The 25,959-nt window shown below is 62.1% G+C and overlaps 2 protein-coding genes across 6 annotated transcripts in view; one reads left to right on the top strand and one right to left on the bottom strand.

Annotated features, from left to right (window-relative positions):
* The first annotated feature begins 1,242 nt into the window (after positions 1-1,242).
* On the top strand, positions 1,243-7,670 carry GBX1 (gastrulation brain homeobox 1). Its single transcript, XM_074157427.1, is given in 3 exon segments — positions 1,243-1,326; positions 1,328-2,018; positions 7,150-7,670. Coding segments are annotated over 3 exon segments (1,296 nt in total).
* Positions 7,671-14,586: 6,916 nt separating this feature from the next.
* Positions 14,587-25,959, bottom strand: part of AGAP3 (ArfGAP with GTPase domain, ankyrin repeat and PH domain 3) — a 109,123-nt gene continuing 97,750 nt past the window's right edge. For all 5 annotated transcript variants that reach the window (XM_074157785.1, XM_074157787.1, XM_074157786.1 and 2 more), the window contains 5 exons: positions 18,670-18,824; positions 18,097-18,187; positions 17,531-17,753; positions 16,201-16,456; positions 14,587-15,898 (listed from right to left, as the gene is read on the bottom strand). In XM_074157785.1, the coding sequence (XP_074013886.1) occupies positions 15,671-15,898; positions 16,201-16,456; positions 17,531-17,753; positions 18,097-18,187; positions 18,670-18,824 (953 nt within the window). In that variant the 3' untranslated portion in view covers positions 14,587-15,670. The remainder of the gene's footprint in view (positions 15,899-16,200; positions 16,457-17,530; positions 17,754-18,096; positions 18,188-18,669; positions 18,825-25,959) is intronic.

Below are 25,959 nucleotides of genomic sequence, written 5' to 3'. Positions count from 1 at the left end.
CGCCTTCAGCTCTGGCATTTCCTAGCTTCTGAGTGCTTTGCGTGCTAATCCTGGTGCTCTCCTGAAGCAGGGCTTTAGTTTGCTTGAGCTTCGGCATAGTACAGGCCCGGTGAGCATCTCCCTGTTGACAGGAGGACAATATAAGTGCCGAGCTTGGGGGGGAAGTACTCCGTTTCAGCACGGGACTCCCCACACGGGGCCAAACCATGCTTCCCCAGACATGCAGCAGGGCCAGGCAGAGCTGTGGAACTCTCGCCGCGGCTCAGGAGCGTTCGGCTCGCACTGGTCTCACTTGACCTGTAGATTGAGCGATGTGCAGAAGGGCCCATAGGCAGCGGGTCCAGGGTACGCGTCTGACACACGATGAGTGGGCAGGCGGGAGGGACAGAGCCCCGGGGCTTTGTGCAGCTGCAGTGCAGCGCGGGAGGGTTACCGAACCCCGGCCACGGCCGGCCTCGGGGCACCCCGGTGCCGGACAGGTCCGGGCGGGCTGCAGCCGCCTGGACGGCCGCTCCCCGGCGCCCCGCACCGCCTGCACCTGCCTCGACGGAGCCGAGCACCGGCAACCGCCGGCGATGCACGGCTCCGGGGCCGCTGGGGAGCAGCAAGCGGGGCCGGGGGACGCTCGAGCTCCAGCCCCCTCGTTCTCACTCTGCCCGAGCGCGTCTCCGGGCGGCCCCGCGGCGCCCTCGCCCGTCCGTCCCACGGAGATACCGCTCCGAGCCTGCCGCCGAGGCTCCGGGGTCTGGAAGGGGACAGGCTGGACAATGCCCGGCGGCCCCCCTGCGCCCGGGACGGAGGGGGGCAGTCCGGCACAGCACCATAGCTCCGGAGCGGCGGGGCCCATGCCCGGCGAGGGCCGGTCCGTCGGGGCGACCAAGCCCGCCCGGCGCCGCCGTCCCCGGGCCGCTCCCCGCCGGGCTCGCCCATCAGGAGCGTCGGCCGGGCCGGCTTCGGGAGGCGGCGGGACCGGGGCAGGGCGGGCCCGGCTCGCCCCGTCCGTTGTCCTGGGCCCAGGAGCGGCCCGAGGAAGGATGTGCCGAGCGACGCAGCCCTGTCCCGTCCCCACAAAAGCGCCCTTGTGCTGGCCCCGTAATTGCTAATCATCAATCACCATTAATAACAGCTGATGAGGCGGGAGGGGGAGGCGCCTTCCCAGGGGCCGGCCGCGCCGGGGGAGCGGGGAGCCTTGCCCCGCCGGAGCGGGTGCTGAAGGAGGAACTCGACCGTGATGTGCGGAAGATGGATGAGAGCAGAGGGCGACACCCCCGCCCGCCTCCCCTCCCCTCCCCTCCGCGGCCCGGCCCGGCCCCCCCGCGGCGGGGCGGGCGGGCGGGCGGCTCCGAGCGCGCCTCCACTCCGCCGCGCCGAGCCAGCGAGCGGGCGGGCGGGCGGCAGCTCTCGCCGGGCGCCGGAGCCCTCGGGAGGCGGAGGGCGTGGGCCGGGGCCGGGGCCGCGGCGGCGGCGGGGCCCGGCGGCGGCGGCGGCGCGGCGAGTTGGCGACGGCCCGAGCTCGCCGGAAAGTTGGTGCCGGCTGAGCCGGCGGCGCCCGCTCGCCATGCAGAGACCCAGCGGCCAGGGGACCGCCTTCTCCATCGACTCGCTCATCGGGACGCCGCCGCCGCGCTCCGGGCACCTGCTCTACACCGGGTACCCCATGTTTATGCCGTACCGGCCGCTGGTGCTGCCGCAGGCGCTGTCCCACGCACCCCTGCAGTCGGGGCTGCCGCCGCTGGCTCCGCTGGCCTCCTTCGCCGGCCGCCTCACCAACACCTTCTGCGCCAGCCTGAGCCAGGCCGTGCCCTCCATGGTGGCGCTCACCACGGCCCTGCCCAGCTTCTCCGAGCCCCCCGACGGCTTCTACCCGCCGCAGGAGCTGCCCCCGCCCCGCGCCAACCCCGACGCCGGCTGCCGGCGGGGCGCCGAGGGCTTGGAGGCGGAGGAGCTGCCCGCGGGGCGCGACAAGGGGCCGCCCGAGCCGCCGCTGCACTTTCCGGACTCCTTCCCCGGCCTGGCAGGTAAGAGCGGAGCGGGACAGCCCCACCCGGCAGAGAGCGGCCCTCCGCCAGCCCGCCTCGCCCGGGACTCCCGCAGCCCCGAGGGGCCCCGCCGCGGGCAGCGATGTCCGCCCGGCCTCTGTCCGGGCTCTCCCCGTCGCGCCAGCGGCGACTGTGGGCGGGCGGCGTCGCGGGCCCCCGAACTCGCCCGGACAGGAGCCGGGGGCGCTGGGGACTGGGGCGCGGCGGGCAGGACGGCGGGGCCGCCATGGGTCGTGGCGGCGGGACCTGCCTGCGGCCGCGCTCCCGGTCTGTCCCGTCGGTCCGAGCCGGGAGGACCGGGCCGGTTCCCCTCCGTTCCGAGTCGGCTCCGCAGCGCCCGCAACTTTCGCGGGTGGGAGACAAACTCCGCTCGCCGTGCCCGGGCTGCGGGGCGGGAGAGCCGCCGGTCGGGGCGGCCGCCCCGGCGGGGCACGGACCGGCGGCGGGACCGGAGCCGCGGCCGCTCGTGGCGGCGCGGAGCTCTCCGAGGTCCTGGCACTCGGCCTGGGGCGGGAGGGCGGGGGGCAGCGGCGTGCCGCGCCGCCCCGGGTCGCCGGGAGCCCTCCCCGCCCGTCCCGGTCCCGGTCGGTGCGGCTGCGGCGCAGGGCTGCGCCTCGTCCCCGGCACTGTACCGCGTCCCGGGCGGACCGCGGGGCTGGGGGCTCCCTCGCTCGCCAGCAGCCCGCCCCGGGCCGGGCTCCACCGCCCTCCCGGCCTCGTCCCGCTGAGGCTACCGGCGCTCCGAGCCCGCGCCGCGGCCGCCCGGCTCCCCGCGCTCCGAGAGCCCTGCTCCCCCTCCTCTCGTCCACCGTCCCGCGCTGCTGAGCCCGCGGCACCGCTTTTGCCCGACGGTGCGGGCAGGCGGCGGCTCCGCTCCCGGGACGCCGCTCGGTGCTGGCCGGGGGCGGCTCCCGCTGCCGTGGCGGAGCCGCGGGGCCCTCGCCTTTGTGAGCCGCGGCCGCTCCCCCGGGGGGTGCGGCATCAGCCCCAGTGACTTGTTGCTCCGTATTTCTCAGCCAACTCCAGCTCCTGCTCTTTTCCACCTCAGCTCCTGCAGCACAGGGCTCCGGGTGTCCCTTCTGCAGCGAGACTGAGACAAACCAACTGCTGGCTTTCTCTGACGTGTCCTGTCCTGAGAGCTGTCTCCCCTGGTCACCCGTGAGATCCACCTTTGTCTCACAGGCTTCCTGGCATGGATGCAAGCTGAGGAGTCTCGGCTGCTTTCTTGCAGTGCTTGGCTGTTTGTTCTCCATCCTCCCTTTAGCCTCTCCTGGGTAAGCCCAGGTCTTTGCCTTGCCTTTCCTTGTTCTCCCCCCAGAAGACTGTTTCCCTCACTCACAATACCCCTTGAACCTCATCCCTCAGCAGGACAACCAGGGCATTTTGCCTCCCCACTGCCTTTGTGGGTTACTGGGGCTTTGGTGCTCCCAGGCCTCTGTGCTGAGTCAAAAGCCCCGTGTGATCTCGCTTTTGTTGTGAAAGTCTCCTTGGGGACAGAACTGCTCTGGCCAAAACTAGCTGTCCGAATGACTGCATCTTCCCAGTCTATGGGGAAACGAACTGCATTGTACTTGATCTCCCTCCATGGCTCCTCCATAGCTGAGCCCAACATGTTCTCTCCTCCCGAGGGACCCAGATGAACAGTAGCCTTTTCTGATATCGAGAAATCATATCTCTAAGACTTGCCCTGTTGCGACTGGCACAGATCATGGAAGGAAATATGTCTCACTACTGCTGTTCATTCGCTGCTGCCTATTAGCTGTCTCTTAGCACTGTGCTTGCTCTGGAGCCATGAAGGATGCTTGTCCTTCTGCACAAGCATGTGCTCATGTGGACCTGACTCTGTGGGCTGCTCTGCCCGGGTCCAAGAGGATTTGTCAGGTCAAATGGGACCACCTTCTCCTTTACCTAATGTTTCTCCTGACTGTACCAGCCAAGACCCTTGCAGATGGACCGTAGGGTATGTTTTACCAACCATCTCAGATGAAAGCTGGGATGGTTGCTGTGGGCTTTTTCCACAATTAAGGAAGAGAAAGATGATTTATGTCAAAAAGGAGGCATCATAAACTAGCTATAATGCTGTTTGCACTAGCATCCTGTCTGTGGCCCTGGCCAAAAGTAGTTGTCCAGGGAAGAGTAAGAGTACAGCCTGTGTAGTGCTTTCTAAAATGACACTTCCCCAGCATCCAACCACCTGCACTACAGCAGCTTCCTGAGCAAGGTGTTATTTCTGTATATTTAGTAGCTTTTGACCAATTTCTCTTCTGTGACCTTCTCTTCTGTCTCCTCCGGAGTCCACCAGAAAGGAGGGAGAAACCTGGCATCAGTGGGGTCCTGGGGCAAGGTGTTCCACAGACCTCCATATGAAGAAAAAATGCCTCCTTTTGTCTGTTTTGCTGACATCACGTGAATTATACCCTAAAGTGACTGTTTCTGTCCCTGGGCTTCATTAGTATCTCCACCATGCAGGTGTCTATGGAGACAAGATCCATTTCCTGCCAGATCAGCTGAAGGAGTCAATGCACTATTTTAGGGCCTCTCTCTGCATCTAATGTGTGTCAAACTTGCTTCCAGCCATTGTCACACTTGAGAGGGGAGAGGCATGTAGGCAGACTGTTGGTAAGTTTGGTTTGTTACTACAGCTGCAACAAAGAGTATGACCCCCAGCACACAGAGCACGTTTGTTCCCGAGCTGTAGAGGTCTCCACTGAGATCCAGGCAGTGGTCTGAGACCTTCTCTTGGGTTGATGTAGTAACTGCACGTTCAGTCAGGGACAGGGTGAAGTTTCGAGTTGTTCCCTATGAACATAACAAAGAGGTCTTGTGTGCTTACAACACAGAGCTCTTCTGGCTGTCACAACACCCATTGTTGGTCCAGGTCCCTCTGATCCTGCTTGAATAACTTTGTCACCTGTGATGCAGAACTCTCCTCACCATGTCCATAATAAGATCAAGGAGCAGCTGGGACTCTGTGAAGAGCAAAGCAATGGGTCAATCCCATTCTTCATTTACTGCTGCCTTGTTGATTTTTCAAAGTCACAATACTTTGCTTCATGACAGCTTCAGTTTCTGTTCAAAGGCCTCTGAAAGTCTCAGTTTACCCTCCCGCCAAATGGGTGAGTTCCCCTCCCTCCGTTACTTCCTCGATGGGGACATACTAGATGACTAACAGACCAATATACCAATTTGCTTTGTGCAAACCTCTGGTTTAGACTCTACCATCATATAGTTCTGAGTTCCGTGCTGCAAACCCAGCCCTTTTATCAGGCACAAATGTGAGACATGTCTAGTAGAGACCATTTAAAATTTGGGGCTGGTTAAGAAGAGTGAATCTGGAGATAGTGCCTGTTTTACAAATGACATGCTGCAGTTGGTAGCTCAGCCTTCTTCCAGTCTCCTGGGGCACGGCCAGGGCCTACAAGAGCAAACTGCCAGATCAGCACTGTTTGATAGTGTGGCTGCTGGGATGGTGTCCTCCATTGCTGGGGAAAGGCAAGGTCAGGGCAGGACCTATGAGCACTCTTGATGAAGACACTGACATCCTCATAAGAGTTTTCTTATCTTGTCAGGCCTTGTGCTCCAGCAGACAGAGGTGGTACACAGAACCACTCTTCACTCCCAGGAAGTCCCAGACTTGCTGCAGGACCAGCAAGGGATGTGGGAGCTCCACAGCAGCCGGATTCCTAAGAATGTCTCCTGGGCTCAAGCAGTTTATTGCAGTTGCTGCTTGTGTATTTGTAACCCTGCACCTTCGGGCATCTGAGGGCTGTTCTGTCTTTCCCACTGAGGTGAGGTGAGCTGTCTGGAGATCCAGTGGCCCAGGGTGCACGTGCCAGTACCTGGACACTGCTTAGAGGTTTGGAGAGCTGCTGCTGCTTCTTCTGCATGTAGGATTATATCCAGAGCAGCAGTGCTTCTGGACCAGCTCCTTCCAGCAGCAATTCCTGCTGTTGGGTCAGACTTGTGGGGTTTGCTGGTCTCTTCTAGTCTCAGTAATCTCAGCATGACAGAAAACCTTGTGCATGGCTGTGGGTCCTCTCCCTCCATCACTCCTGGTTATGGCCAGGAGCATCTTCTCGCTCACTTTCCTGTGAGACCTTTGAGTCCTTCTACCAAGGAACTGACTGGCTTCCAGGCCTCTTTCCTCCCCACTGTCTCCCACCCATGTCCTCCCTTGCTTCATGGCTGTTTAATCATTCAGGGAGCGGTTTGGGAGACAAGAAGCTGGCAAGAAGATTCATACCCCTGTACCCTATGGATATCTTTGCAGGCGATGTAACAGAGGTGTCTGTGGTGGTTCAAGCGCTGCCTCCTGGGTGGCCTGGGATGAGGTCCTGTCTGTTGAGTGATGTTGGTAGCCTCTAGCCTGCCCCTCTGCACAGACTGGTGGGGGGAGCTAAGCTTTGAGCATCAGCTGCCTGAGCACCTTGTTCCCTGGCTGTGCAGCTCTGCTGTAGTGCATCCTGGGGTTAGGGAGGGATAGCTGGACACCCCACGTCCTGTGAAGCCCTGCATAGAGGTTTGCTGAGCTGGAACCAGCTCAGGCTGCTGTTTCCAGGACAGTCCTCCAGGTCCTCTTGGCTGGCTTCTTTCTGGGTGAATAGCATTGATGGTCTGATGCAGTGGGATGGGAAAGAGGAAGGGCTGAGCTAAGGAGCAAGGTACAGACTTTCTTTGTGGATGTGGAGGTCCGGACAAGCCCTGGAAGGGCTGCAGTGTGCTCTGCTGGGATGAAGCAGTGATGCTGCTACAGCTGGGTTGCGGGATGGGGACGATGGCAGCTGCTGCGGTGGCTGCGGATGTGCCGGGTTTGTGGGTGCTGCCCCACAGAGCCGGCCGGGCTGCGGGCAGCGTGGAGCAGACCCCAGCGCTGGGGCTGGGGCAGCAGCACCGGCGCCGCCCGCAGCGGGGACGGGGAAGCTGCTTCTGCCGCCGGGGACAGTGCGGGCGGCCCCGGGGCTGCAGGGACGGTGGCGGGGCCCGGCTGATGCGGAGGGGAGCGGGGGCAGCCCCGCGGGGCTCCGGGGGCTCGGCCGGGCGCGGAGGACCCTCGGGCGGGGCGGGGGGCGGCGGGCTCCGCCGTCGGGCGCTGACGCTGTGTGCCCCGCAGACGGGAAGGCGTACAGCTCGGACGAGGAGAAGCTGGAGGTGAAGTCGGCGGCGACGCCGTGCAGCGAGCGGGAGGAGGAGAGCTCGGCGGGCGACAGCGAGGAGGAGCCCTTCCTGGACGGGGCGGCCGCGGCCGCGCTGGGCAACAAGGGCAAGGGCAAGGGCGGCCCCGCGGCCGAGCAGCCCCCGCCGGGCTCCGGGGCCGGCAAGAGCCGCCGGCGACGCACGGCCTTCACCAGCGAGCAGCTGCTGGAGCTGGAGAAGGAGTTCCACTGCAAGAAGTACCTGAGCCTGACGGAGCGCTCGCAGATCGCGCACGCCCTGAAGCTGAGCGAGGTGCAGGTGAAGATCTGGTTCCAGAACCGCCGCGCCAAGTGGAAACGCATCAAGGCGGGCAACGTCAGCAACCGCTCGGGCGAGCCCGTCCGCAACCCCAAGATCGTGGTGCCCATTCCGGTGCACGTCAACCGCTTCGCCGTGCGCAGCCAGCACCAGCAGATCGAGCAGAGCGCCCGGCCCTGAGCGCCCTCGGGGCGCCCGGACCCTGGAGCGGGCGGGCCGCCGGCAGCGGGGGGGCTCGGCGCGGCGGGGGCGCGGCCCGGGCGCCCGCCCGCACTCCTCTGTACATGTCCCTTATTTATTCCGTGTAAACTCTGTACATACGGCAGCGTGTCCGTCTGTCCGTGCCGCGGGGAACGCGGGCCGCGCCGGGCCGGGGCCGCGCTGCCCGCGGGCGCCCGCCCATGTATAGCTGTGATTTCAATAAATTATTTTCTATGGAGCGAGGCGACGTTCTTCCGCGGGGCTGCCCACCCGGCCGCGCTGCAGAGACGGGCGGCCGCGGCCAGAGGCGCCCCGCAGCCCTCGGCCCGGCAGGAGGAGAGACGGGGACAGGGCCGGGGACTGGGGCAGGGGCGGCCGCGGAGGCCGGGGTGGGCGGGAGGCTCCGGGTCTCTCCCGCCCCTCGGCCGGTGCCGGGACCAGGGCCCGCGAACCCGGCGGCTGTACGGGCGGCAGCGCTGGCCTTGCGGGCTCCATCCGACCCGGACCGGTGCCGGTGCTGAGACACGGGAGGGGGCAGAGAAGGGGAGGTGCTGGGGAGCGCCCGGGAGCATCTCCGGGTCCGCCCTCCCGCCGGCGGGGAGGTGCGTTGGCCGGGGCCGGGAGCTGGGACCGGGGCCGTCCGTCCTCGCCCCGCAGCCCCTGCCGCCACAGCCCTCCGCAGCCCCGCAGCGCTGCCCCGGGGCGGGAGGGACGTGTACGCTGCCCCGGCATCCCTGGTGCCGTGCCCCAGGCCACGGGGCAGGAGCGACCCTCCCCGAGATCCGCGCCACACGACGGCAGGCTGCCACCCTCCCTGGAGGCGAAGCCCTGCCCGTCCCGTAAGCCTCATGCCAGGACCTGGCCTCTGCTGGCCGTGGCGTGCGGAGATGCCTGTGCCCGCAGCCCCCCGGCCCCTGCTGTCCCCAGGGCTGCCCCAGTGCCCTGTGACAGCTCCATGCACGTTCGGCCCCACATGCCAGCAGCACCTCGGAGGCCCAGTGATGCAATGCCCTCCAGCTCTTCAGGGCTGCGATGCCTGCCAGAAGAGTCCTGCCTTGAAGCTTTTCCTCCTCCCTCAGTCCTGATGAGCCCATGGGGAATGAACGGAGAAATCCTCCTGCAGCTCAGGTGCCTTATTGCCACTGAATCCTGGGGCAGCAGTGGCTGCCACAGCTGGGCGAAGGGGAGGGGAAGGGTCTTGCCCCTCCTTGAACACCTCAGCCTGTCTCATCAGTACCAGCTGCTGCTTCTCGTGCCACGCTGCTGAGGCTCTGCAGCAGGGAGCAGGGCTGGGGTGGACCAAGCAGTGCTGGCACTGACACTGTGTCCCCTCACCCCAGCCTGGAGCAGCTGCCGGTCCCACTGCACCAGTACAGGCGAGGGGTTTCAGACTTCCTGAGCAGGAGCTCTCACATCTAGGACAGCTGGACTGGAATAGTCCGCTCTTGAGAGCTATTGCATGAGATGCTGCTTCTGAAGCCAGGGGGTCTCTCAGATGACTGAGCGCAGCCCCAGAACCTGATGAAGATCCAGTTTTGCATGGGGCACAGCTGCATGCATGGTCCTGAGTCAACAGTGTAGGGGACCATGTGATTCCACCCCAAACTGGGTGTCCAGACATGACAACCTCTGTCGCTGGTTTGACAAACATGAGCCAGCCCGGCCTGGCCCACGGGGCAAGGGGGCTCATGCGTCTGTACTGTAGTAGCAACACCCATTGCAATCCCACCAGAGGCTCCTGGGCAGGGAGAAGGCTCTCTCCAAGGGTGTGGGACATGGTGCTGCTGAGATGCCAGTTGCTCTAAGGGTTGATAGGGAGTTTGGGTCACACAGGGTGCAGTCAGCCATTGGCACCCTTCCCTGGGAGACACAGCTTATAAGAGTGGGCAACATCACTGACAGCTGGAGCCGACTTCGCCTTCCTGGGTGCCCTCCCTGATACCACAGCAAGGGCTGGCCCATCTCCATGCTGCCCGGGGTGCAAGTGCTCCCTCCCCATGGCCCTGCCCTCTTCTGCAGGTGCATTCTGTTAACCTGGAGTGGGGGCCCCATCTCAGCTTGCACAGCTGAGTCCTCCTGCAGAGCCCATTAGCCTCAGAGCACTGGTGGGTGGCTCTCCCTGCCTGCCTGCCTGCTGCTGGCTCCAGCTGGTCTGCGTGGGGACAGCCACAGCCTAGAGCAGAACAGCCATTAGGACAAAGCTGTGCTTCTGGATGTCCCAGGTGGGTGCTTCTTTCCACAGAGATGTTTGTTGCAGATCTCAAGACAGTTCTGCAGGATCCTTTCATGACCTGGATTTCTGAGCAGCTGCTGGGGCAGCAGAGCTGGCTTCCTGCAGCCATGGCAGTACAGCCTCTGTCCCCTGTGCCGCCCACCTGGAAAGAAGAACGCACTCCCAGGAGCTGCCTGGCCTGGTGTTGCTCACAGCATCCCCAGCGTGGGCTTGGCCTGCTCAGGTAGCAACATCTGCTGGCGTTCACTCTGCATCAGGGGAGGTAAATGTCCTCTGGCGGCTGCCCTGCCTTTGGGGGAGCTGGCGGTGCCTTCAGCACGCAGTGACAGAGCCACCTGCACCTGAGAACCACAGCTCAGGTACACCCTGCTTCTCCTGCCCTGGGTCTGCGCTGGTGTGAGCCAGAGACTGCTAACTTACCTGTGCTATGTGGCTGCAAAAGGGGATGATGTGCCATTTGCACCAATTGCAATAGCTCCTGCACAGGAATTGATGCACTGGACCAGCTGGGAGGAGGGGGGGAAGGCAGGATAAAGCAATTGTGCAGCTATAAACAGTGCTCTGTCACTATAAATGTGTCCACATGAGGGGTCTGTGTCACTGCAACCCAGCACAGCACTACGAGAATAAGCGCAGCACTCTGAAAATCAGCCACAGCTCCAGGGTTGGGGCAGTGACATTGAAAGGTGTTAAGTTTTATTTTAGGGTTCAAGAACCCCCTAATTCTCCCTTGGCATTTCTAGCTGAGACTGTGGTTTGACATGTCCTGCCCCAATGACAGCATTGGTTTATCGTGTTCTTAACCTGTCACCCTCCTGCTGTGCATGCCATCACCAACCTGGACTCTGTCTGCAAAGCACCCCCAGCTCTGGCCGCACACTCGTCCATCGACTGCCAGTGGCGTGGGCTGGAGAACAAGAGCTTTCTGCTGCTGGGAAGTTATTTGGGTTTTGGCTTTTTTTGTCGTTGTCCCAGAGCTGGTACACAGCACAGCCCTACAGACAGCATGTGAACGGAGCTGCCCATGCTGCGGAGAGGGGCAGCGCAGTCTGGAGCTGATGGAGGTGACAGACTCGCTGCCGTCACCGTGGGTGTTGGAGGGAGCTGCGGAATGGCAGGATGCTCCTTGCGCTGTGCAGAACAGAGATCCCCGGTGAACCTCCTGCTTGGCGATGAGCCGAGTGCCTCCTGCACAGCGCAGAGCAAAGCGCTGCAGCAGCAGAGCTGTGAACGCAGCCAGTGGCACTGCCCAAAGTACCTCCAGTGCCTCCCCAGGCAGAGGAGCTGCTGGGGCAGAGGGTGCTGCCTGCCCCACACGCTGGAGCTACTGGGGGGATTGGGAGAAGTGTGGGGAGGAGGAGAGCAACAATGAAAAACTGGGCAATACAGACAGAGCTGCGCAGATGGCAAGGGACCTTGGGAGGGCTCTGGTCCAACACCAGCTCAATGCTGGTCCCCTGAGATCAGGATGCTGAAGAACTTGTCCAGCTGACTTCAAGTATCTCCAAGGATGGCGATCCCACCTCTTTGGGCCCCTCTTCCAGATTTTTTTTTCCTTGTATCTATTTGGCATTTCCCACATACCACCTTCTGTCTGTTGTCTTCTGTCCTGGAGCAGGAACTGGGGTGGGAAGGAACTCTTATGTGGATACCCAAATGCACACACTTGTGCACATGCACACAGAGAATAAAAGGTAGCTGTAGACACAGAGATATGTATACACATGGACATGCATTTATTTATATGTATGTTTATACATACATGTTTATATATATATAAACACATACATATGAACGAGACTTATTTTGTCCTCATGAAGACACTTCCATCATTTACACGGAAATTCTACCCAGACCTGCCAACTCATTTACCTGGACAATTGTTCTTAAAGAACTAGGAAAGGCGTAGTGATGGCATCCCAAGGGTATTTATTCACTCGGTGGTCCCCTCTCAGGAGTGGGTTTTCAGTGCAACAAAGCTGGTTCACATTGGTGTCTAGCAATGGGCTTGTGTGAAGAGCTGATGGGCCACAACATGGTGCTGCTGCTGTTCGTTAGTCAACCTCTCCAGGACTTGCTGGGATACTTGTCTGATCTGCTCGTGGCTCACAGCGCAGCTCCCCAGGAGGTCACACTGGGCTTTTTATTCCACAGCTGGTGGGCAGTGGTAGCTGTGATGGTCCCTCTGACCCTGGTTCGAGCAGACTTGAGGCAGGGCAGAGGAATGCTGCACTCTGCTGTGCTGCCCTGGGGGGGGGGGAAATCCATGCTGCCGGGGGTGTCCTTAGGAAGCAGCTCACCACACTCCTGGCCTTGGTTAGAAGTACCACGTGGGGGTCAGCACTGCAGGAATCCTGCGATGCAATGAATCTATACCCTGGTGGGGAGAAATCGGCTCTGAGGGCACATGGGCAGGAAACAAACCATCTTCCCTCTGGCCTGGCACCTGGGAAGGGGTGTAGGCTCCCCTCAATCACCTCCAATTCCTCTACATCCAGCTCCATCGCAGCACACAGAGTTCAGGTGCAGCTGCAGAGGGCATTCAGTAGCCAGGCTGGTCACCATGGCCTCGGTAGCAGTGTTCAGATATGGACACAGCAGCTCCTGCCTCAGCCTGCCCTGGCCCATGTGAAGCCAAGTGGGCCACCTTGGCGCTGAGCTGTGCTGGAGCAGCAGGCTAATGGTGGGCTGGGGCCAGGGAGGGCCGGAGAGGACGGGGATGCTGCTGCTGGGGCCTGGCCCCACTGCCAGATGGGGACACGCTGTTTTTTTTTGTAACAGGGACAGTGTTGTTTATCACAAACCCCTTCCTGCTGGGGACGGGACCAACGTGCCATGGCCCAGAGGCTGCCTGTGCCCACCCAGCACAGGCCCTTGCACCGGGGCAGTACCCTGGTACGGGGTGGCCTCTCTTAATGAAACCGATGATGGCCTCGCCTGCCCGCTCATGAGCTGGAGAGAAGGGTGTTTGTCTTGGCTCTTCAGGGCCACGTCAGAGCACACGGGAAAGCTGTGGGGTGCAAGCAAAGGGGCAGCCAGCCATTTGCAAGATGCGGGCATCAGCGGGACACCAGGTCTGTCTCCACGGGGCTCTGTGCTGGCAGTGATGTCACCACCAGGAGGACCTGGCCAGGGATGCGGGTGCCCTGAGGGGGCCGCACACCCCCCCACGGGCACTGGGTGGCCCAGGAGGGGTGGCTCAGGGCCGTGTCCGCAGCAGCTCCCAGCCCTGGCCTGAAGGCAGCGTGGGGCAGGCGAAGGGTCTGGCTGGAGCCCCTGGCCCAAGGCTGGCTCTGGCTCCGAGTCCCGGCCGTGTGCTGGGGTGGCCATAGGGCCAGGGCAGGGCTGGGATGGGAAGGGAGGTGCTGGGGCTGGGCCGGGCGGGATCCCGTGCACGGGATGATATATGGGCAGATGTATCAGATCGCACAAGATAAACAAGCAGTGAATTTCATCAGGGCCCATCATGGCTTTAATTTGGCTGCCTAATGAGTCAGATCCAGCCGCGCAGATAAAAGTTGTCAGAGCCGCAGCCCTAATGAATTTCTTGCCACTTGTAATCAAGGCAGCTTGTCTGAGGGGGATGATTAATGGGCCCCAGAGGAGCTGCCGTCCCTCGGCTTCCATTCCCGCTAATGCAGTCGCCAGGAAATTAACCAAACCCAGCACCGGGCTGGGGCTGGGGCCGGGGCCGGGGCTGGTGCGGGGGCATCGATGGGCACGGCGAGGGAGAGGGGGGACGAGGAACGAGGGGGGACATGGTAGGAGGGCAGGGGCCAGGATCAGGACCACGGCTCTGACACACAGAGAGGCATTAACGAGGGGCTGGGGCCACCATCTGCAGCCACCTTGTGGCCCCAGCCCTCTGCCATGGGAGGGGCACGGGGGGGCTGCTGAGGACAGAGGGCTGTTTTGGTGCCAGGGGGACAGAAGGGTGTCTTGGCAAGTCCCGTCCTTTCCCCAGGCCTGGGGACCCAGAGCAGTGCCCAGCCCCAGCGCGGAGCCTGGGCCCAGGCACAGCACGAGGGGATGCTGGAGCCCCAAAGTGTCTCCTGTGGCACGGCCTTGGGTGCAGCCAGCCGGGAACTGGGAGAGCTGGGGCCCGGCTCTGCCAAAGGCTGGAGAAACCTGTAGGCTTTGGGATGGCACAGCCCCACAGCTTCCTTCACTGCCTGTGCCTTGGGACTAGATGCCCCCCAGTCCTATGCAGCCATCTTTTTGCCATAGCAAGCCATCAGGGTCCTTGCTTGCTGGGACAGCCCCCCATTTCCTGCCCATCTCTGCCCCCCTTCTCCCAGCTTCAGACTCACCCTATTGGGCACAGGGACCATGTGCCCCCAGTACTTCTGACCCGCACGTCACCTGCCCAGCACACCCCTCTCTGTGCCCATCTCTGATCCCACCAGAGCCGTGCATCCCTCTAGGGCCGTGTCCCTGCTTTGTCCCACAGCACCTGGGGCCAACACGTATCTCCTCCCTGGCCCAGCCCTCTGCCATGCCCACCAAGGGGGCCAGTTCTGCACAGAACTCCTGAGCTGGAGAAGAAAGGGCTGAGTGTGTCTCAGTCTGGGATGGAAGCCCACCAGACCCTCAGTGTGGGCAAGAAGCAGAGCGGAGGCTGCACTGGAAGCCCAGAAGGCAGCACACGGAAAAGCTGGGCTGGCAGGAGGTGGGTTGCTTTATTGGCCTTTATCTCCTTGGCTGCAGGTAACACACACAGGGCAACTCATGGCAAAGAAACAGTATATACAGAGTGTCCATATAAATATTTCCAATGTACATTTTATACACAAGTGACAGAGACGTTCCACAGTAGCGTCCAAAGCCTTGGGGTTCCAGCGCTCAGCTGCAGGCTTGGCCCAAAACCAAGGGGAGACGCTCCTCTCCTCTCTCTTGCTCAGCCGGAGACCAGCCCCGCCTGGGCAGCAGCGGGAGCCGGGGGGATGCTCTGATGGAGACACTGTGTATGGCTTTGGGGCTCAAACCTGGAAGGACAGTGACTCTACAGACAGACAAACACAGCTGGGGATCCCAGGGTGACCATCCTCGTCCCCCTCTCGGTCACCAGAGAGGCTGGAGGGGACTTTGTCCAGGGGCTGCGGGGGAAAAGCTCCCTTTGCATCAGTGCATGGGGAGCAGTACCAGCGAGGGGATCCCCCCCTGCACCCGCCAGAAGCAGAAGGGGTGCAGTGGAGAAACATGCACCTCCCACTGCCCACCGCCTCCCCGCTGCAGTGGGGTGCACAGCCAGGTGGAGACAGGAGGTGGGGCAGGAGGGAAGCGCCCTGACTGCCCGACTGTTTGAGAGAGCGGGGGCAGCCATTGCCCTCCCCAGTACCAGCTGTGTGTGTGGGGGCATACATCTGAACTGCCTCCAGCCTCTCTATTATCTATGTGTGTGTGGTGGGGGGGCACAGAGAAATGCCTCCCCCTGTACCGGTCATGAGAACAGAGTGTACTAGAGACCCCCCCCCCCATCCTGGTGGCTATGGGGGGCCCTTCCACAAGCTGTCAGCACTGGGTCTGCATGGCCCCCATCCATCCCAGCTGCATGGGGGGAGTCCAGAGGGGCATGGACGAGTGAGCTGCTAGGCTCCTCAGCCTCCTCCCAGCCAGAACGGGGTTCCCGGCGGGGGGCGAGCGCGGCAAGTGGGCTGGTTGTGCTGCTCTGGGGCCCGCTCCTGCATCCCGTTCCCCTGGCAGGGCTGGAAGGGGGCTGTGCGGTGAGCAGAGAGCCCTTGGGGAGCTAGACGGCGCTGGGGCTGGTGCCGAGCTCAGCTGGCACCGCGGTGCAGGCGTTGTTGTTGGCGTTGGCATTGCGGCGGGGCAGGCTGGGGGTCAGCGTGGTGACGGCACCGTCGCTGGGGCATCCGTGCTGCAGCAGGATGTCGATGCACTCCTGGCTGCCAGCGCGCCGGGCGTAGGCCAGCGGGGTCAGGCCCCGAGCGTCCCGGCTCTTCACGTCCACTCCGTACTGTGCAGGAGAGAAAGCAGCAGGTCAGCGGCACCCAGGCGCCATGGGGCCCATAGGCATGGGGCTGGGGCAGCTGGAGTAGCCGCAGAGGCAGGGCACTGTGGTGCTGGGGCAGGCAGGGACGGGGGGAGATGGAGATGGGAGATGGAGAGAGGCGGGTGGTCACAGCAGCACCAGTGAGCACATGGGAAACCCCCCAGGAGGGAGATGGATGAGGGGTGTCGGGAGTGTGGAGGTGCAGGGGGGAAGCGCTGGGACAGGGTCAGAAGCGCCGTGGTGGCGGCTGCAGGGTCCTGCCTTACCCAGATGAGCAGCTGCGTGAAGACTACATTGGCCATGGCGCAGGAGAGATGCAGCGCCGTGCGCCCGTCTCCGTCCCCGTAGGTCTCGTTGACCTCCTCCTTGGTGCCATGGGCCAGGAGCGTCACCACCAGGCGCAGGTCGTCCTCCACCACCGCCCGCAGCAGCTGCTGGCCCAGCGGGATGTCCGACTGGGGCAGCGGAGCCAGGAACAGCTTCTGCTCATACTTGGCCCGGATCCAGCGCTCCTTCTCCTCCCTGCCAGGCGGGACACTGTCACTGTCACAGGTGGGACAACCTGCCCGGGCCCCACGTGCAAAGGCACATGGTGCCAGCACTTCCACTCTGAACGCGCCCTGTCAGCAGTGTGGGTTTGTCACGCACAGGCACCCCTTGCGTAGCCCCTGCTGCGGTCACCTCCCCTGCTGTCCCCCCCACGCTCAGTTGCCAGCGGGGCTCTGTCACCCTGCTCCGGACACATGGCCAACACACAGCTGTCTCTGCACCTCTTTATAGCTCCTACCTACACTGTGCTCTTACATCCCACAACCAGAGCCCAGACCTGTCACCCTGCGAAGGGACACCTGCACCTCTGTGCCAGTGTCCCTGTACACACTCCTGCGTGCCCGTTATGTGGCAGCGTGGGGACTGTCTCTGTCCCGTGCTTGTTCGTGGGCCAAGGCCAGCAGCAAGAAAAGGTTAGCAGCCGCAGACGACAGCCCAGTGCCACGGGAGGCACGTTATCGCTGCTGCCGTCTCGCCTGGTGCAAACAAAGGCTGCGGCAGCGTCCGTCCCGCCTGGGGCTGCGGGGCCGGGCGGATCGATGTGTGCCGTGCTGCCGCTATCTGCTGCCATTCTATCCATCTGCATCTGGCGGGCGGCCATCAATGCCCTGCGTGGAGCATGCTCACTCCCGCCGCCCCCTGACCCGCTCTTATCCGTTGATAAGCCACAGAATGGGCTCTTGTTGGGATGAGTGACAGGAGAGTCGCTCCGATAGGGACAGACAAGGGCCTGAAAGGGACGCACCCCTGAGACCCGTACAACGCTGCCAAGCCATCTCTGTTAACCCCTTCTGCTTTGCAGCCAGCCACGGCTCCAGCAGCCACCACATGGCCATGGCCGGCCATGAAGCCCTGCTGGCCCACCGGGACAGTGGGAGAGGGCCTCCTGCGCCCAGAGAGCAGGCAGGACCTTGGTCACTGGAGAACCTCGAGGATTCCTGCCCACCTCTGTTTGACTGGATGGCTGCTCCCAACTTCCTGAGGTGCCCTCAAGCCTCCTGGTGCGGCTGACTGAGCAGTATCTCTGCAGTCCCCCACCTCTCTTACCGACTGCTCTCAGGGGTGGGCTTGGGATAGCCTTCCACGGCTCCTTCCCACACAGCGTTGGCCAGGGCATTGCCGATGGCAGTCATGACCATGAGAAGCTCGCTAGGCCAGTCGTCCAGGTCCAAGGAGCGCACGCGGGACAGGTGGGTGCCCAGGTTGCGATGGATCCCGGAGCACTCAATGCACATGAGGGAGCCCAGGTTCAGGCTCGCCCAGTCCGGATCTGAGGGCAGCAAGATGAGTGGGGCACAGTTAATACCAGGATGGACTCACCAGCCTGTCTCCTCTGATCCAGGAGACCCATATCTGCAGACACCTGCCCACCAGATCCATTCCAAGCCCAGTGTCCCCGCAGCACAGAGAGGCAAGGACCCCAGGCTGGGCATGAGGGGTCACGGACCAGCGTGGCACATGGGCCAGTCCCCTGTCCCTGAAGAACCGGTCCACTGCAGGAGAGGATGAGACAGCCCCGCAGAGCAGGTTCCTTTGGGCAAGGGGAGGTGCTGGGGTGGAGTCCCCCTGCCCTCCCGGCTGAGGGGACCCACCTCCAGGGCAGCAGTTCTTACTTGGTGCATCGCAGTCCACGCAGAAGCTGTTCCCACGTGCGGTGCGGACGGCCTGCATGGCCTGTGCATCGCTCTGGCTGCCCAGCCGCGCCTGGAACGAAATGCACGGGAATCCCCTTTACTCCAGGCCAACTGCCCCCCACGTGTCCTCTCACTGCCACCCCAAGAGCCCCCTGGGGACCCGCCAGCACCTCGCTCCAGCAGGGACATGCTGCGGGAGCTGAGAACAGGGTCCAGAGGGAACATGGATACACAGATGGGTGTGCACCAGGGGAGCACAAAGGCAGAGGGGTCCAAGGACGGAGGGGACAGACCGGGATGCAGCCCTGGAGGGATGCAGAGAGCTCTGTGGGGCCGGAGCGAGGCTGGGGAGAGGACAGGGAGCTCAGAGAGGTGACAGAAAACCTGGTGGGGAGCAGCACAGTCCCAGGGATGGGACTAAACCCTGACTGGGAGCAGAGGGATCAGTACGGGATCCAGCCTAGACAGAGGGAAGCCTGGGACAGGGACAGATGCAGCAAAGCAGATGTGGGAGAGGAAGGAACAAAGCAGAACTCAGCCCAGGCCTCTTACCTTATTTTTGCTGCTCTCGCAGCCCTGCAGGCTGGCCAGGATCTGGCTCTCGATGGCCTGGACCCACAGCTCTCGCTCCTCTGATGTTGAGGCCTCAAATAGCCACGTCTGGCCCGTCAGGGACACGATAATGAACTCAAATGGCTCATCTGGTTCTGGAAAAGAAAGGTGTGCCATGATATGGGTGAGGGAAGGAGGGAGTTTGCTGGCCTCGTGGGGCACGAGCACACAGGGAGATCCCTGTGGCCACTGCGGTGCGTGAGCACGGGCAGGATCCCCAGCATCGGTCCCTAGGAGGCAGGGACAGGGAAGGGATGGGGAACGGACAGGGAAGCGCAGGCACTGGGTGCCTGCAGGGAGGAACCAGAGCTCTGCACCAGCCTGTCTCTCCCGCTCTCCCGCGCTCCACTGGCGTGGGCTCGCCCTTCCTTCCGCACACAAAGATCCGCAACCTCAAGCCCGCACTGTCCCGGGACGGGAAACCCAAGAGGCTGCGGCACTGGGCTTCTGGAAGCTGCTCGAGCCATATCCCACCCTTGGAGAAAGCTGTGAGCTTGAGTAGTGGGATCAGCTCCTCCGCAGAGCTGGAGCCCCCAAACAGCCCCATCACCCCCGCAAGGGACCACAGAGCACTCAATGCCTGCCGATGAGTGACTTAAGAGGACAGAACCCCGCACGCTACATCAGGCGATGCAAGGAGCCTTTCAGTGGGCTCAGAGGCAGCTCTTCACAGTCCTGTGCATCGAGCAGGGGCATCATCACCTGCTGAGGAGCCCAGCAGAGAGGGGACCCCACTCAGGAAGCCCTCAGTGCCTGGGTGCTCCATGGCCCCACACGTGGGGCACAGCTGCTGCTTCCCCACAGAGAAGCACTAAGTCAGGGAGACTGGGGCAGTAGCTATGAAGAGGCAGGAGTGATGCCATCCTTGGCTCTGGCACCTCACAGTGCCCTTCCAGGCAGGTGGCCTCCAGCTCCCAAACCTGGGAAGCTGGTGGTCATGGGGGTCCCTGGAAGCTGGGCAAACGGAGCTGCTTCCATGAGGTGCGTGGATGGCAGCAGGGACAGCAGTAGGGATGGCAGCAGGGACAGGCGACCTGCTCCTCAGGCACCTCAGCCGCTCCTCTGCACAGCACCAGCATCTGCGCCCCGCAAGCAACCCCAGAAGACACAGCTTCAACATTAAAGCACTTCTCTGTCTGTCAAACACACGAGGACAAATTCCTGACTTTCCATCTTCAGGGAAGAGGGTTTTGGTGAGCCCTGGGGGTTGCTTGGACCGGCAGGCCCTTAGAGGCTGGGTACAAATGGAGGCAATAGCATCCCTACAGATGCAGGTTGCCTGGTGGGCCCCAGGGGGGTGTCAGGGCACAGGCACCTCCGCGCTGGAGGCAGAGACAGCAGCAGAGAGATGGGGGGGCAGTGAAAATGTGAGAAAGCACTTCAGGCCCTCTGGCCCTAAGAAAATGGCCCCAAAACAACCAAGACTGCTGAAAAAGCAAGGCTGACAAGGTGGTCTCTCTCTGGCTACTGCTCTGACCAGGCTGTGGGGCTGGGGTCTGCCCTGTCCGCCCAGCCCAGGGGCTGCCCTGAGCGGGCCCATGGGCCTGGGGTCTACACAGGGTGCCCTGTCTCAGCTCTGTACCCCAGCACCAGCATTTACCTTTTATTGCCAACTTCAGTAGTTAGTGCAGTAAATGACTTAACTAAGCGGGGCCTGAATGGAATGACTAATAAACGTTATGTCACAGCACACGCTTCAGCTCATAGCAAAATGATTTGTAATTACCTAATTAGCGTTATGCAAATAACACCCTCATCTCCATAATGTGCCTTCCCAGCTCTCTATTAAAAGCAGGGAGTCAACTGCACAGCTCCAGAGACAGCGCGGAGGCCGAGGGGCCCAGCCTGGTCCGCAGCATGGCCATGGTGTGCTGGCCTCTGGCTTGGCAGGGTCTGTGCCGCTGGGGAGGACGGGGAGGAGACCCAGGGGGGGTCTGCAGGGGACCATCTGCCCCCACAAGCTGTGGCCAGAGGGGTCCTTTACTGCGGAGGGAAGCCACAGGAGGGCAATGGCTGAGGAATCCCAGCAGAGGGAATGAAGGGGCGCAGAGACCACCAGCCGGGTCCCACCAGGAGCAGCCTCAGGTACTGCTGGGCAGCCTGGCACCCCCTGAGCCAGGCTGTGTCCACAAACATTCTCAGAAAGTGAGTGCAGCCATGGGAGGTGTCTCTGTGGAAACAGCTCTGATGGGGTGGTGGGAGAGCACAGCCCTTCCCCTCTTCCCGGGCTCCGGCTTGCCGCAGAGTCACCATCACCTGCGTTAACAAGCACCGGGCGCAGCACCCAACTCTCCCTCTTTCCACCCCGCAGAGCTGCTCACCCCAGAGCAACCCGAGGGTGAAACGCTGCTCCTGCTGCCGTGCCGTGGTGGACCGTGTCATGATTCTCATTCATGGCAGGATCTTGCATTTCATGGGGGTTCAAACTGTGAGTGACACCTGGTTGGGAAGATGCCTCCTGCCCTTTGCCATTGCTGAGAGCACTGAAATGGCCTGGGGCAGGAAGGCAACGCTTGGTCTCCACACCAGCAGACCCTCGAGAGGACTGAATGACTCCAGGAGAAAGGGTTCCCCAGGTGAAGTGCCAACTGGCCTGCCTTTCCCAGATCGGAACGGGAGGCTGTTTCACTCATTTCACCCCAGGATCAGCCTGGGACTCTTCCTCTGGGGAAAGATGTCTGCAGTCGCCTTTCTCCTGCTGGGAATGAGAAACTCTGGGGGATCAGGAGGAGGAGAAGACTGCAGGGTGCTGGCAGTCAGTTACACTGCTGGACTCTTCCCCTCTCTGTGCTGCACTTGCCTGGCTGAGACATCCAGCTTGCCCAGCACCTTGCCCTTTCCTCCAGCTCAGCCACAGAAGAGACCCCACAGTCCCTGCGCTGGGGAGCTCAGGACATTTGCTGTGGAAGCTCCAAGGACACCAAATGCCAGCTCAAAAACAAGAGTCTATGAAAACATACAGCTGGTAACTTCTGAATACTGGGAGAAGAAATAACCAGACAGCAGCCAGGCCAATAGCCACTGCCTCCCTGGCTAGCACCATGCTCTTTGTGAGCACCCCTGAACCCTGGACGTGGGCAGGGGGCACCCAACAGCCAGGTGAGACAGGAGCCTGCTGCCACGGCTGGATGTCCCCCCCAGCTCCAGCCCACTTAGGAGCCAGCAGATGCCCCCACCTCTTCCACTGCCCCAACTGTGATGGGGATCATAGTCCAGGGATGTGAGTGCTCCACTGTTCTTAGAGATGGCTCCTTCCACCTCTGCAGGAGGCTACACTGGAGCAAGGACCAGGCAGCCGCAGGACTCATTGCTGCCCAGGGTGAGACATTAATGGCCAGGAAGGAAAAAGTGGTATTTCTGCCCAAGTGCCCAAGGGAGCGTTTGCAGTTCCCAGATCCCAGATCAGGCCACGCTGTTGGAGCAGCGACCAACAAAGCCACCTGTGAGGCACCTTTATTTGTCAGAATGGGCCCTGTTCTCCCTAAATCTCTCCCATCCTTGGTCTGATGGGAGAGACCCTCACACTGTGGCTGCTGTCAGTGTGCTGCAGAGCCCGGACCAGCCGCTTGGACCTGGGAAGTACTGGATGCACTTCAACTGCTCCCGGCTGCCACCAAAACAGCAGCAAGCCAGTCGGCACAGTCCCAGGACAAGGTCAGGATTCCTGCCACAGGCTCACACGGCTCCATCATCCTTGTTCCTTTCCCTCCCTTGCTCAGCACCTCCCCCCAAAACACGCAGGCAGGAATCCCAGGCCCCAGGACAGGGATCCCAGCATGATTCCCGGCAGAGATGGCAGCAAACACCTGCCCTCAGCGCCTGCCGGCCCTGGGCTCCCTCCGTGCTTGACGCTGCTCCGAGGCACAGCTCCTCTGCTCAGGTGCTGCCCCTGTCCCAGCCCTCTGCTCGGGACACTCGGGCTGCCAGGGTCCCTGCTGGGCTGCCCACACCCCACCACAGACAAACGGAGAGATTTCTGGGGCTACAACCACACGGACAGACTTTCCCACAGCTCAGGGGCATCCTGGAGCCCTGGGGCTGCCCTGTCCCAGCCCTAGCAGTGGTCCCAGTCAGACCAAAGCCCCAGGACCCCCATTCCCCACCCTCCTTTGTGCCTCACTGATTCCAGCTTTACTGGGAACAAAGGGCCTGTTGCTCTCCGCAGAACCCGGGAAGAGCTAACAAAGGATGACAGCTTTCCTTCCACACCAGGGCTTCTCTTGCAAGCCAAGTCCCTGCCCCTGTTTCCCTGCAGCAAGGCACAGCAGAGCCAGCCCTCTTCGGAGGCTCGGCTACGGTGGGAGAGTGGGATGACACCCTTGGCATCACAGGGAAGGTCCGGCAGGGCTGGGGAGGGAACTGAGGACTTGGAGCACTTTTAAACGCTGTGCAGACCCAGCGTCCCAGGCGGTTGGGGACCAGCCCCTGAGCTCCCTGGGGGGCCCGCACAAGTCGAATCAGACTCAAGTCATGGCTTCAGGGAAAGTATGGGGCTTTCACAGATTTTTCTGGGGAGAGGCACAGGTTTCTGATGTGGCATGGGTGCTTCAGGCCAGATGAACAGGTAGCGCAAAGCAGACGACACAGGCAGAAGGATCTGGACTAACTCTGTTGAAGCAGAGGTGGCAGAGCGCCCTTCCCTGCACCATGCACAGGGCACAGGCTCCTTCCTGGTGGCCAGAAGAGCCCCAGATCTCACCAGCTAAGGCTCGACAGGGCCAAGGTCCCCATGGAAGCCACTCCTGCAGGAGTGGGGAGCCCTTTGCAGCTGCCTTGGGATAGAGGGGCTATCCCAGGGCCAGAAGGCAGAGCCCATCTCCCCAGCCCCGTGGCTGCCTGCTGGCACGCTGGTGGGAGTCCATTACACCAGCTCCATTAGAATTAGTGGGCAGTGGAAATGAACGTGCTTGTCTCTCTCTCTCTTGATGATTTTTTGATGATGTTTTAAAGACTGAGCTCCGTGAAGAGTTGCTGAGCAGAGTTCGGTGCGAGCTGGCTCTGCTAATGGGCGTTAACCCCCTGACCCAGCTCCAACGCCGCCCAGCAACGCGTGCTCCAAATGACAGCAAAATTAGCGAGGGCACCGCGGAGCGGCCAGGACAGGGCAGGGCTGCGCGGCTCAGACCCACTGGCCACCGAGTCACCAAGTGGGCTTGAGGACTTCTGCAGGCAGGTGACCATCCCTCATGGAGTTGCCCTGCACCAGACTGCTGTGCTAGGGAGGGGGGAAGCCAGCAGCCCCCACCACCTACACGCCAGCCCTGGCAGGAAGCACCTCCTCAGGGCCAGCAGGTGAGCACCACAGGACTGGGAAGAAATGGGGAAAACAAGACATCCTTGCTGCCCTGCCAGGAACCAGCACAAAGTGAAAGACAGAGGGTATGGGAAGACCCCACCATGAAGCCAGGGTGGGCCAGAGCTCTGCTGCCCAAAGGTGGCCCGGAGCCGAGATGCCCAGCAGAGCAGTGGACCTGTCACTGTCACCTGCACAAGCAGCGGAGGATGCTGGAGGGCAGAAGCAGCACAGGGAGGAAGGGAAGCAGTGGTGTCCCAGGAGCATTGCCCTTACAGAGGGTGCCAAGGCCCTTCTCCACTCTCTATGGGAGGAAGCACAGCTTTGAGCAGGAGTGGTGTGGGATGAAATCCAGGCCAGTGTCCCAGCCCAGGGAGCCGCAGTGGGACAGGTCGGCCACATCCCTCATACGTACCCCAGCTTTTCCCCACACAGGTCTGGGGCAGCCCCCTCAGAGCACAAGTAACAACACGGCCCCTGCTGCTCCCCTGTCCCTCAGCTCCAGGACAAGAAGCAGCATTGTGGGAGGACACAGGTGATGGGGCAATGTCCCTCCTGTCACAGCGGGAGATGTGGTGCGATGCTCCTCACCCAGTGTGGCAGGATCGTGCTTCTCCCAGCACCCAGGGCTGCAATTCTCTCCCCCCATGGCACTGGATGGAGCTCCCCGACAACAGCCCACAAGACATGGGGCAGCACTTTCCACCCCGGGGGGCTGGACAGGAGGGAGCTCAGCACAAGGGATGGGTGGGCACTTCCATGGCAGCCCCTCAGGCATGGAGACCCCTCCTTGCCAGCCAGCTTCTTCCCTGAGCAAATGGGACACAGCCCCTGCCCTGCTTGCAGGATGGGGGGGACGCCTCCCCCGCACCCTAGCAGGTCGAGGAAGAAGAAGCAGGATCCCGCTCAAGTTCAGCAAAAGCTCATGCTGAGCCATGCCCCGCTCTCGAAGCAGAAGCTCCTCTTTTGCCTCCCCTCTCCCCCGGCTCCCGTCACATCCAGCTTCTCCCTCCGCCCTGCCCTCTCCTGCTCCCACCCCGTATCCCACCTGGGGCTGAGGTGGCAGCGGTGCCACTGGATGCCCTGGCGAGTGGGTGCTCACACAGGGAGGGACGGGGGGACACCTCCAGCGTGTGGGGCGCACAGCAGGGACCCAGGGGCTGGCCCTGCCTTTGGTGTGGGGAGTCCCTGTCCCACAGCTCCGCTCTCTGGCTTCCAAGTCTGTGACGAGTGTCCAGGAGCGGGGCGGCTGGCAGACCCCCCAGCCTGGGGATGCTTGTTTGCAAGCTGCCACTGTACCACATCATTATGAGGTGTTTGGGATATCAACAAATTAGCAGGCGTCGGGGAAGAGAAGGATGCAGCACCATTCGTAAATGTCAGCTCGCTGCCTCCTCATTTTGCAGATCATTAAACCCAATATTCCTAACCTGTATTAGTGCATCGGGGACAGGCCCCCTCCGCAGCAACGAGCTGCCGGGAGAGCCGCAGCCAGAACATTGCTATGGAGACCCCACAGCGCAGTGGGGTCCATCCCAGTGCCCCCACACCTCTGAGTTCCCTGGGGTGCTGGGACGCTCCCATTGCCCCGTGCTGCCTGCTCTGCCCACGCCGGGGGGGCTCTGCACAGAGACGGGCACACTCGGCTGCACGACAGTGGGCATGTCAGGGGGCAGCCAGTGTGTGAGTGCATGTGTGGGGAAGGACAGCAAAGGTAGTGGAGGAAGGAAGGGAAGGTAACCCCCAGGGACACCGCAGGGTATGCTGTGATGTGCAGGGGGGGTCAATGGAAGGGACCAGGAGTGTCATCTCTGTCTATACGGCACGGGGGCTAATGCCGCTTGGGGTGTAGTGTGTGTGCTCACGGCACGGTGGGGCTGGGAGGCAGCCAAGGGCCACGAGGGTGGCAGGCACTGGGGCAGGGGGTCCCACTGTGG

The sequence above is a fragment of the Numenius arquata genome, chromosome 12, assembly GCF_964106895.1.
Source record: "Numenius arquata chromosome 12, bNumArq3.hap1.1, whole genome shotgun sequence".
Classification (NCBI taxonomy): Eukaryota; Metazoa; Chordata; class Aves; order Charadriiformes; family Scolopacidae; genus Numenius; species Numenius arquata.
Note: the sequence above shows the minus strand (reverse complement) of the source record. Positions and strands in the feature narration are given on the sequence as shown.